The sequence below is a fragment of the Oncorhynchus keta genome, chromosome 16 (genome assembly GCF_023373465.1).
Source record: "Oncorhynchus keta strain PuntledgeMale-10-30-2019 chromosome 16, Oket_V2, whole genome shotgun sequence".
Lineage (NCBI taxonomy): Eukaryota > Metazoa > Chordata > Actinopteri > Salmoniformes > Salmonidae > Oncorhynchus > Oncorhynchus keta.
Genome location: NC_068436.1, coordinates 15,867,071 through 15,879,294, shown reverse-complemented (window position 1 = coordinate 15,879,294; position 12,224 = coordinate 15,867,071). Strand labels below are relative to the sequence as shown.

Sequence of the window (12,224 nt, the reverse complement as noted above, 5' to 3'; positions counted from 1 at the left end):
TTTCCCCAGGGTTCTATTTAAATTAATGTTCTCAAATTGTTCAGAGAATGTTAAGAAACAACGTTCTTCAATGGGAATTTCAGGACTTCAGCATAACGTTTCTTACATTTTTTATCATGGTTTTATTTAAAGTCATGTTCTCAGAACATTCAGAGAATGTTAAAAAAGTTCTGTGGGAATTTCAGTACTTCAGCATAACGTTTTCTACAGTTTTCCTCGTGTTCTATTCAGTCATGTTCTCAGAGGTTTAGAGAACATTAAGAAACAATGTTTTTCTGTGGGAATTCCAGGACTTCACATAATGTTTTATGCAGGTTTCTTCATGGTTCTATTTAAAGTAATGTTCTCAGAACATTAAGAAAACTTTCCAGAAAAACAAGAACACATAGTAACATTCAAAGAATGTTGGAAGAATGTTATTTGAAAACATATACATTCCATTCCCAGCATCAACAAAATTCTCTATCCTCTATCTTGTTAAGTGTGTTAGGGTGTGTTTGCTACACCCAGTAATTGGCCACACCTGATCTTAATTAGTGCTTGTTTCCTTTGAAATGGGGTCTGTTTGAATATACTAAAATGAACAGCTTTCTATGAGTTAAAAAACATGGCATGGTTGCTACATCCTAGTGGTGCAGTGGACTAATTCCATGGCTAGAGAACAGAGAGATGATGGGTTTGAATCTCACTGACGCCATGCAACATAAAAAAAGAAATGGGTTTGCATGATTAATGCCGAAGCAAATTAATTGTGCTTGGAGTTCAAAACAGTTAACCTAAACTAGCAGTGTCATAAACAGTCTCAGGACATTATTTTATTACCCTATAATTTCTGTTCTCAGAATGGTATTAAAACACCCCAGGAAATTTTTCAGGGAACCATAGAAAAACCTCCCTGCAACCTAAAAATGTAAGTTCCCGGAACAGGCAACATTTTCACTTCCATTCTCAGAATGTTTAAAAAAACATTCTGTTTTCACTGTCAGGAAACGTATGGCTTTGTCCCCAGAACCAATGGGAAACCAAAAAAGTACTTTCGAACAACTTCCAAGGAACCAAATGTGCTAGCTGGGTTGTTTGTTTGTTTAAAATACTTTACCTCTACCCTGTCCCACTGCATATGAGCCAACCTGATATTTTCGTTTACTCATGCCATGCCCATTGTGGCATACGTTTCTGTTTGGAGGAAAATGCCAATTTAGGTTTCGTTTTCGTTTCTTGCTGTGTTTCTTTTACAGATATGTCATATGGTCTTGTTCATCGCTTTCAGAACGCACTGACTCCTAGGGCGCAGACTGACCGTCCCGTGTTCCATCAAGATGAGCTGATTATGGATACGTTTAGACGGTGATAATAACACATTTACAATGTTTTCGTGGGGAGAGAACACCCGTGATGGCTTCGGTTTAGTGAAATCGAAGGATTTGGTAAAGGCGAACACGGACGGTTGCGTAAATTTCATACACCTGAAATCTCCAGTTACGCGTCTTTCTGCAGGTAATAAAGTGGTCGCGTTCATCAGAAATAATGGGAAACAAGTGTCCCTCGCTCGGATGCAAGATGACAAAGATGGGAGAAGGATCACAGGAAAACTGAGTAAGCACCTTTTATGTGTTTTTCCCCACCACAAGAGCCCACTTCTTTACTGAACTGCTTAAACAAAATGTTTAAATCGTTAATCAGCAGGTGAAACAATAACAAAGTGCCCCCCCACCCGTTTCTGTATAAAGCTGAGGCATGGGGCTTGAGAAATGTAACCACTCTCAAATTCATAGATAGTACTATTGATGCAAGGACGAACCATCCATGATATCAACATTATAGTTTTAACAATGTTTTGAGACTATACCGTGTTTGTTTACATGTACATTGTTTACGGACATTGGAGTAAAACAAGCTTATATTTTGAGTTCTGATGAGGTATGACAGTTGAACTAAGCTCGAAGTTATATTCTTCAAGAATCAATGGGTACATATTATAAAAATTGGATGAAGTAACTGCTAATTGCCCCTTTAAGCTATTTAATACGTTTAATTTATATTTCATGTGTGTAGAGGGTGTGGAGTGCAGGGAGAAGATTCTGGCTCTGAGTTGCTGTGATGCACATATTATTTTACTGTCTGAAGAGGGCAGAGTTTTCTGCCTCACCCAATCATCCAATGTTCCCAGGTGGGTACTTGACAGAAATGACACATCTCTCGGCTTAGGCCGACTCACATTTTAGTGGCTTCTGTCAATTGTAGTAATTGACCATATTGTAATGATTACTTTTGGTTGTCTGTGTTTTCTCAGCCCAGTGGGTAACTTGAATCACGTAATTCAAGTTGCATGTGGAGACCAGCATTCCATTGCGCTAACCCAAGGTAAACAATCACATTCTAAATCACTCAGTTTGAGACGGGATATGATAGGAGGCTCTCTGTGCTCTTTGAATGTCCTTTATACCAAATAGTCTCTGTTCCAGGTACATAGATATCAACATGAGAATACTGGAAGAGATGGAGACCCGCACACTGTCAATTTTTTAAATGTAAAATAAACAGAGGCTTTAATGCTAAAATAGAGATGTTTTAGGTTAGCTAGCCAGCTATTGTCGTTCTTTTAACTCAACGTAACGTAAACAACACTGCTAGCTAGCCAGCTAGCCCCCGAATAGCAGCACTGTAGAAATTATTACACTCAACGGAACGACTTGATTAGTGTAGTGTCAACAACGCAGCTACTGCCAGCTAGCCTACTTTAGCAGTACTGTATCATTTTAATCATTTTAGTCAATAAGATTCTTGCTACGTAAGCTTAACTTTCTGAACATTCGAGACGTGTAGTCCGCTTGTCATTCCAATTTCCTTGCATTAGCGTAGCCTTTTCTGTAGCCTGTCAACTATGTGTCTGTCTATCCCTGTTCTCTCCTCTCTGCACAGACCATACAAACGCTCCACACCGCGTGGCCGCGACCACCCTAACCTGGTGGTCCCAGCGCGTACGACCCACGTGGAGTTCCAGGTCTCTGGTAGCCTCTGGAACTGCCAATCTGCGGCCAACAAGGCAGAGTTCATCTCAGCCTATGCCTCCCTCCAGTCCCTTGACTTCTTGGCACTGACGGAAACATGGATCACCACAGATAACACTGCTACTCCTACTGCTCTCTCCTCGTCCGCCCACCACGTGTTCTCGCACACCCCGAGAGCTGCTGTCACAGTTACCAGCCCTTTCAAGCTTAACATCCTTATCATTTATCGCCCTCCAGGTTCCCTCGGAGAGTTCATCAATGAGCTTGATGCCTTGATAAGCTCCTTTCCTGAGGACGGCTCACCTCTCACAGTTCTGGGCGACTTTAACCTCCCCACGTCTACCTTTGACTCATTCCTCTCTGCCTCCTTCTTTCCACTCCTCTCCTCTTTTGACCTCACCCTCTCACCTTCCCCCTACTCACAAGGCAGGCAATACGCTTGACCTCATCTTTACTAGATGCTGTTCTTCCACTAACCTCATTGCAACTCCCCTCCAAGTCTCCGACCACTACCTTGTATCCTTTTCCCTCTCGCTCTCATCCAACACTTCCCACACTGCCCCTACTCGGATGGTATCGCGCCGTCCCAACCTTCGCTCTCTCTCCCCCGCTACTCTCTCCTCTTCCATCCTATCTTCTCTTCCCTCTGCTCAAACTTTCTCCAACCTATCTCCTGATTCTGCCTCCTCAACCCCCCTCTCCTCCCTTACTGCATCCTTTGACTCCCTATGTCCCCTATCCTCCAGGCCGGCTCGGTCCTCCCCTCCCGCTCCGTGGCTCGACGACTCATTGCGAGCTCACAGAACAGGGCTCCGGGCAGCCGAGCGGAAATGGAGGAAAACTCGCCTCCCTGCGGACCTGGCATCCTTTCACTCCCTCCTCTCTACATTTTCCTCCTCTGTCTCTGCTGCTAAAGCCACTTTCTACCATTCTAAATTCCAAGCATCTGCCTCTAACCCTAGGAAGCTCTTTGCCACCTTCTCCTCCCTCCTGAATCCTCCCCCCTCCCTCCTCCCTCTCTGCAGATGACTTCGTCAACCATTTTGAAAAGAAGGTCGATGACATCCGATCCTCGTTTGCTAAGTCAAACGACACCGCTGGTTCTGCTCACACTGCCCTACCCTATGCTCTGACCTCTTTCTCCCCTCTCTCTCCAGATGAAATCTCGCGTCTTGTGACGGCCGGCCGCCCAACAACCTGCCCGCTTGACCCTATCCCCTCCTCTCTTCTCCAGACCATTTCCGGAGACCTTCTCCCTTACCTCACCTCGCTCATCAACTCATCCCTGACCGCTGGCTACGTCCCTCCCGTCTTCAAGAGAGCGAGAGTTGCACCCCTTCTGAAAAAACCTACACTCGATCCCTCCGATGTCAACAACTACAGACCAGTATCCCTTCTCTCTTTTCTCTCCAAAACTCTTGAGCGTGCCGTCCTTGGCCAGCTCTACCGCTATCTCTCTCAGAATGACCTTCTTGATCCAAATCAGTCAGGTTTCAAGACTAGTCATTCAACTGAGACTGCTCTTCTCTGTATCACGGAGGCGCTCCGCACTGCTAAAGCTAACTCTCTCTCCTCTGCTCTCATCCTTCTAGACCTATCGGCTGCCTTCGATACTGTGAACCATCAGATCCTCCTCTCCACCCTCTCCGAGTTGGGCATCTCCGGCGCGGCCCACGCTTGGATTGCGTCCTACCTGACAGGTCGCTCCTACCAGGTGGCGTGGCGAGAATCTGTCTCCTCACCACGCGCTCTCACCACTGGTGTCCCCCAGGGCTCTGTTCTAGGCCCTCTCTTATTCTCGCTATACACCAAGTCACTTGGCTCTGTCATAACCTCACATGGTCTCTCCTATCATTGCTATGCAGACGACACACAATTAATCTTCTCCTTTCCCCCTTCTGATGACCAGGTGGCGAATCGCATCTCTGCATGTCTGGCAGACATATCAGTGTGGATGACGGATCACCACCTCAAGCTGAACCTCAGCAAGACGGAGCTCCTCTTCCTCCCGGGAAGGACTGCCCGTTCCATGATCTCGCCATCACGGTTGACAACTCCATTGTGTCCTCCTCCCAGAGCGCTAAGAACCTTGGGGTGATCCTGGACAACACCCTGACGTTCTCAACTAACATCAAGGCGGTGTCCCGTTCCTGTAGGTTCATGCTCTACAACATCCGCAGAGTACGACCCTGCCTCACACAGGAAGCGGCGCAGGTCCTAATCCAGGCACTTGTCATCTCCCGTCTTGATTACTGCAACTCGCTGTTGGCTGGGCTCCCTGCCTGTGCCATTAAACCCCTACAACTCATCCAGAACGCCGCAGCCCGTCTGGTGTTCAACCTTCCCAAGTTCTCTCACGTCACCCCGCTCCTCCGCTCTCTCCACTGGCTTCCAGTTGAAGCTCGCATCCGCTACAAGACCATGGTGCTTGCCTACGGAGCTGTGAGGGGAACGGCACCTCAGTACCTCCAGGCTCTGATCAGGCCCTACACCCAAACAAGGGCACTGCGTTCATCCACCTCTGGCCTGCTCGCCTCCCTACCACTGAGGAAGTACAGTTCCCGCTCAGCCCAGTCAAAACTGTTCGCTGCTCTGGCCCCCAATGGTGGAACAAACTCCCTCACGACGCCAAGACAGCGGAGTCAATCACCACCTTCCGGAGACACCTGAAACCCCACCTCTTCAAGGAATACCTAGGATAGGGTAAGTAAGGGTAAGTAATCCTTCTCACCCCCCCAACAAGATTTAGATGCAAGTGGCTGTTCCACTGGTTGTCATAAGGTGTATGCACCAATTTGTAAGTCGCTCTGGATAAGAGCGTCTGCTAAATGACTTAAATGTTAAATGTTAAATGTTATTGGGACATCATCATGCCCAAAAGTTCATAGTGCAGAAATAAAAGGTGAATGAGTTTGAGAAGGTTCACAATAGACATTAGAAATAAAACTACATTTATCACATACTCTAACAATGCAGCACGTGTCCTGTGTCCTGTGAGATTTCCTATGTACAAATATTATTTGACCTTCCATTAGATGGTAAAGTGTTCACGTGGGGCCAGAACTCCAGTGGACAACTGGGTTTGGGGGAGGGAGAGCCCAGCACCTTGTCTCCCCAGCCCCTCAAGTCTCTGTCAGGGATCCCCCTGGCTCAGATCACCGCTGGGGGAGACCACAGCTTCGCCCTGTCACTCTCTGGAGCCGTGTTCGGCTGGGGCAAGAACAGCGCCGGGCAGCTGGGACTGGGGGACACAATAGGTACTGTATACACAAATATTATTAAATAATATCTCTTTCATTAATAGTTGGTATGTTTTAAAGAAAAGGAGTATGTTTGATATGTTTGAAGCAGACAGTATGAGTAGATCATTTAATGTCAAATAGTAGACGTAGATTTTTTTTAATGGCTTTTTCTTTTTACAATAGTCAAAACAGAAAAAGACAAGCAAAGAAAAAAATGGGTGAAATCTATTTTCTACAGACAGACCTGCTCCAGCTCCTGTTGATTGCCTGAATCTAAAGAAGACCATTACTGTTTCCTGTGGAGGGGAGCATACTGCTGTTCTGACAAAGGTTCTGATGTTTTTTACACAACAATATTTCCAACTGATAGTATGTTTTTTCTCCCAGTACCATTAAGATCTAAAGAATGTTTGGACCAATGATGTCTTGCTGGTTAGCATCACATACAGTAGAAACATTCATATCAACAACAGGAGCCGAACACATCCTCATGATAACTGTGTGAATGGCTTTTGTTCTAGGGAGGTTTAGTGTTCACATTTGGCTCGGGTCGATATGGACAGCTTGGACACAACTCTCTCAGAAATGAACTACGACCTCGACTGGTGGCCGAATTCTGGGGGGCAAAGGTGACCCAGATAGCCTGTGGAAGGTATGTAGTTACTAAATTGATATAATTAATGTGAATCTCTGTAAAATCATATATAGTCACACAAAGATCAATGGATGTAGCTTGGAGTGTCACTGGGTATATTCTTGGATATATCCATTCTTAGGGATCACAGTTGATTTGTGATTTTTCCTTTACCTACAATCCTGTTTGTCAAATTAGAAACCACACATTGGCGTTTGTGGGCTCCTTCAAAAATATCTACTCATTTGGGCATGGAGAGCAAGGGCAGCTGGGAAATGGAGTCAAGATGGATCAGTCTGTGCCTCTGCCAGTACACCTACCACAGGGTAGTTAAAACATTCCTTTGCTTTGCATAACGTAACCTAATTAAAATGCAATACAGTACTTAGGCAGAAATGTTGGTCTTTATGAAATTATAAAATAACAGGTTTATAACATCCTAACTGTTTTGGGTAACTTTCAGACCACATTGATGACCAGCAAATTGAACAAACCTTTGCTGGAGGAAACCATTCTTTTGCCTTGTGCAGCACTACTCAAGTAATGTGTTTACAGTTCAAAGGTTACAGTTAGTTTGTTCTGTTTGTCTTTAGTACTTAACATTGTTTTAATACAGTGCATAAAATTGTTATAACAGGTATCAGGAAAAGGGTTGAATGACTCCAATCGCGGAAAAGTGACTCAAACATTAGATGATGACATCATTAACAGATGGATCTCGGACTGTGACTCAAAATCATGGAAGACAATACAGAAGTTAGTATAATACAAATAAACCTGATGCCTAGGCTCAATACAAATACGCAATTCATGATGGTTGATAATTCCACAAGGCAACACAAACATACATGAGTCAGTGACACAAAACAACTACTGAAAAGTTGAAGGTTTCAGGAACTTACATACACGGAACTATAATATTCTTCACTTTTATTTTCAGGGAAATCACAAAAACATTCTCTTCTGCATCAAGTTTAAATGGGAGCTTCTTGGACAAAAGGTAAAAATGAACTGCCTTTCCATGAATGTTTTATCATCACATTATTGAACAGTTTGTTTTATTGTTGCATATTTAATAGTATTTATTGATCTCATCAATCACTAGCCGTGACAAACATTATCAAACCTCACTGAAGCGCTCTGGCCTGGACTTGTCATTCGCCCGACTGGCTTTTCAAAAGCTGGCTACAAAGAATAAAGTTCTGGCTGAGGTATCATTTCATATATTATCTTTATGATCAGATACTTATTTTCAATAGTTCTGTTTGTTGTCCTTGATATTCAATTTGACCAGTCATTGATACTGTAAGCCACGATAAGTCATTTAGTTGTGACCCACACAAGCACTCCTGTCATGGTTCTAGGTTGACGATGTTGTCCAGCGCATACTCCTTCCCTCCCTGAGTAAGGATCCAATTGGTGTGGAGTGTCTGAGGGTGTACCTCATCATCCCTGAGCTCCTGAGGGTTCTCCTAAAACAACAACGTGGCATAGACATTACTGAGGCCTTCGCTGCTGCCGTCCTCAGACTGAACCCAGACAAGCTCCAGGTCCTTGGTAAAGTCACCATCCATCAGTATACCTTTTTTTCCATTCTCTTCTCTTGACTTCTCTCCTCCCCTCTTCTTCTCTCTTTTTAAGATATAGCAGGTTTTGTGTGCTGTGGTATTAACTAAACTTTTGTCTAATTCAAATAGAGGGCCTATGGTCGACACTTCCCGACACCCCCTTCAGAACTCTGGTGAAAACATTCCACTATGTGTCAGCAGAGTATCTCCGTAAGGTGGCAGAGGAGGATTATGCTGCTGAAAAACATATTGTAGGGACTGTAAAGGTTATGGAGAGGCTGTATGAGGTAAATAAATATCCATTTCCATAATTGTGTGCCTTCAAAAAGTATTCATACCTCTTGACTTATTCCACATTTTGTTGTGTTGTATTCAAAATGTATTTAAAAAAAAGTCCCCTCAACCATCTACACACAATACCCCATAATGATAAAGTGAAAACATGTTTGCAAATGTATTGAAAATGAAATACAGAAATATTTCATTTCCATAGGTATTCACACCTTGAGTCAATAGTTTGTAGAAGCACCTTTGACAGTGATTACAGCTGTGAGTCTTTCTGGTTAAGTCTTTAAGAGCTTTCCACACCTGAATTGTGCAACCTTTTTCCATTATTCTTTTCAAAATTCTTCAAGCTATGTCAAATTTGTTGTTCATTTGCTAGACAACCATTTTTAGGTCTTTCCATAGATTTTCAAGTAGATTTAAGTCAAAACTGTAACTCGGCTACTCAACGGAAATTCACTGTCTTCTTGGTAAGAAATTCCAGTGTAGATTTGGCCTTGTGTTTTAGGTTGTTGCCCTGATGAAAGGTGAATTCATCTCCCAGTGTCTGGTGAAAAGCAGACTGAACCAGATTTTCTTCTAGGATTTTGCCTGTGCTTAGCTCCATTCCGTTTCTTTTTTATCCTGAAACTCCTCAGTCCTCAACGATTACAAGCATACCCATAACATAATGCAGCCACCACTATGCTTGAAAATATGGAGTGGTACGCAGTAATGTGTTGATTTGGATTTGCCCCAAAAGTTTGTATTCAGGACAAAAAGTGAATTGCTTTGCCACATTTTTTAGCAATATTACTTTAGTGCCTTGTTGCAAACAGGATGCATGTTTTGGAATATTCATATTCTGTACATGCTTCCTTCTTTTCACTCAGGTTAGTATTGTGGAGTAACTACAATGTTGTTGACCCATCCTCAGTTTTCTTCTATCACAGCCATTAATTAAACTGTAGCTGTTTTAAAATCACCATTTGCCTCATGATGAATTCTCTGAGCGGTTTCCTTCCTCTCCGGCAACTGAGTTAGGAAGGACGCCTGTATCTTAATAGTGACTAGGTGCATTGATACACCATCCAAAGTGTAATTAATAACTTCACCATGCTCAAAGAGATATTCATTGTCTGTTATGTTTTTGTTTTTTTACCCTTCTTTGCGAGGAATTGGAAAACCTCCCTGGTCTATGTGCTTGAATCTATGTTTGAAATGTACTGCTCGACTGAGGGACCTTACAGATTGGAACAGAAGCCCTGGCATAAGAAAGAAATGAGTTAATTGACAATGTCAATGAATATGTCAAAGAATCTATACTGAATTGAATTAATTGGTGTTGACTTGTATCTGTGGGGTACAGAGATGAGGTAGTCATTCAAAAATCATTACTACACACAGAGTGAGTCCATGCAACTTATTATTTGACTTGTTCAGCAAATGTTTACTCCTGAACTTATTTAGGCCATAACAAAGGGGTTGAATAGTTATTGACTCAAGACATTTCGGCTTTAAATGTTTCATTAATTTGTAAAAAGTCCCTAAAACACAAGTCTACTTTGACATTGTGGGGTATTGTGTGTTGGCCAGTGACCAAAAAAATCTACATTTGATCAATTTGAAATTCAGGCTGTAACACAACAAAATGTGGAAAAAGTCAAGGGGTGTGAATACTTTCTGAAGGCACTGTATATGTATGGAGAAAATGTGCAATGTTATATGCTCCCTTAACCTCTGTTTTGTTCAGGTCAATTGCAACAGACTCATCAAAATTGCGGCAAGCAATTTCCACATCAACAGAAACAATTATATGCTTCGGAATGTGAGTAGCCTATCTCATAAAATGACTGCAGGTTGGTATCAAAATGGGTAATTATGTTCATGATGTCACTGAAATCTACAAAGAGTGGAAAATGATTTAGTCATTTCTAATCCTCTTTAGATGCTCAACACACTTGTATATTGTGACTACCTAAATCTTCCCGAGGTAAGCCATGAAAGTCAACACCAATCAATTGAATTCAGAATAGATTATTTGAAATATTTATTGACATTGTTGATTAACTAATTTCTTTCTTATGTCAGGGTTTCTTTTATACATTTCAACAACAATCCTGCATCTTTAACACAGAGGCTAAATGTATGGTTTATCAATTGGAACTCAATTACAGTGTAAGTTGTTTCCAAATGTGGTGTTTATTAAAAAAAGGTACCACATTCATTTACTACACTGCTATCAGATTTGAAAAATGAAGGCTAAATGTTGCCATATCTCAAATGTGTTCCTTTTTTAGTTTGTCCTCGGTGGACTGTTAGCCTTTTGGGTCCCTACAATACATGTGAGGAGAGAGAGAGCCCTGGAAGATGCTTTCCAGCACCTTCGACAAAGTGGGCACAACTTCACAATGCCTTTGAAGGTTGTTGTTAACTAGGTTTTATAGTTTTTTTTGTGTAAAATTTTTATTTTGACTTTCTAGCTATAAATAAGAACTGAGAAAAGAGTAGTGATTAAACAAGTAATACAAACACCAGGACTTTGTACTTATTTTAACATCTACCTCTGTATTAGGCAAAGTATTTTCATTTCCAAATCCTTATGTAGGAGTAAATAGCGTATTTTTTTGTCTCCAGGTGAAGTTTCAAGCAGAGGATGGTGTGGATGAAGGTGGTGTTTCACTGGAATTCTTCAGCCTCCTGGGGAGGGAACTTCTCAAAATGGAACCAAAGACACTGGAGGTTTACGAGGATTCTGGACTTGCGTGGCTCACAACAGATGTATGATCCATATTCAATTACAAATTGTTCCCAGATTTAACTCAATCTTTCCCCCACAATGTTTTTGTGTTATTTACCAACTTAGAAATATCAATTATTAGAAGTGTATATTATCTGTTATACTTATATTACACTGTTAAAGTTCTGATTTAGATTATGGCATTCTGTTTTTTTCAATCCATAGGGCGGCGGTATTACTGATGAATTCTACTTGCTTGGGCTGCTCTGTGGGAAGGCACTGTATAATCAGTGTGTTCTGAACCTCTGCTTTCCTCTGGCTCTCTTCAAGAAGCTTCTGGGTCTGACTACAACATTGGATGACCTTAAAGAGCTGTCTCCAACTGAAGCAAGGTACAATTATTCTGCTGAACAAGCTATACAGGTTACTGCCAAAATAAAGGAAACACCAACATAAAGTGTCTTAAAGTTCCAATGCAAACATTTTTTAAATCTCACTATCAAGTCATATCTGGGTAACAATTAAGCACCTTACTGTGATTGTATTCAATTAAAATGGTCAAAAAGAGCAAAAAAATTGCTTCTTAGCAGAGGACAATTTCTCAAGCAAGAATTTTGCAAGGACTGTCAGAGTGGTCTGAGTGAAAATGTGCTGTTATTGGCAGAGAGGTTTGGAACGCTCTTTCTTATTGGACTATTAACTTCATAGTGATGTCTGATCATCTGATGGAGATTTGGAAGGCCAAAACTCAGTCTCCACAAAACT

The 12,224-nt window shown here is 42.1% G+C and overlaps 1 protein-coding gene across 1 annotated transcript in view; it reads left to right on the top strand.

The window, feature by feature from the left end:
- The first annotated feature begins 625 nt into the window (after nt 1-625).
- LOC118377465 (probable E3 ubiquitin-protein ligase HERC3) overlaps nt 626-12,224 on the top strand; it is a 53,524-nt gene continuing 41,925 nt past the window's right edge. Inside the window, exons 1-20 of the mRNA XM_052464350.1 lie at nt 626-910; nt 1,239-1,596; nt 2,056-2,170; nt 2,294-2,364; nt 6,047-6,268; nt 6,492-6,583; nt 6,775-6,905; nt 7,086-7,213; nt 7,351-7,427; nt 7,525-7,643; nt 7,828-7,887; nt 7,993-8,098; nt 8,252-8,444; nt 8,585-8,742; nt 10,473-10,547; nt 10,668-10,712; nt 10,811-10,897; nt 11,020-11,142; nt 11,357-11,500; nt 11,685-11,851. Of these exons, the coding sequence (XP_052320310.1) occupies nt 1,368-1,596; nt 2,056-2,170; nt 2,294-2,364; nt 6,047-6,268; nt 6,492-6,583; nt 6,775-6,905; nt 7,086-7,213; nt 7,351-7,427; nt 7,525-7,643; nt 7,828-7,887; nt 7,993-8,098; nt 8,252-8,444; nt 8,585-8,742; nt 10,473-10,547; nt 10,668-10,712; nt 10,811-10,897; nt 11,020-11,142; nt 11,357-11,500; nt 11,685-11,851 (2,342 nt within the window). The 5' untranslated portion in view covers nt 626-910; nt 1,239-1,367. The remainder of the gene's footprint in view (nt 911-1,238; nt 1,597-2,055; nt 2,171-2,293; nt 2,365-6,046; nt 6,269-6,491; nt 6,584-6,774; nt 6,906-7,085; nt 7,214-7,350; nt 7,428-7,524; nt 7,644-7,827; nt 7,888-7,992; nt 8,099-8,251; nt 8,445-8,584; nt 8,743-10,472; nt 10,548-10,667; nt 10,713-10,810; nt 10,898-11,019; nt 11,143-11,356; nt 11,501-11,684; nt 11,852-12,224) is intronic.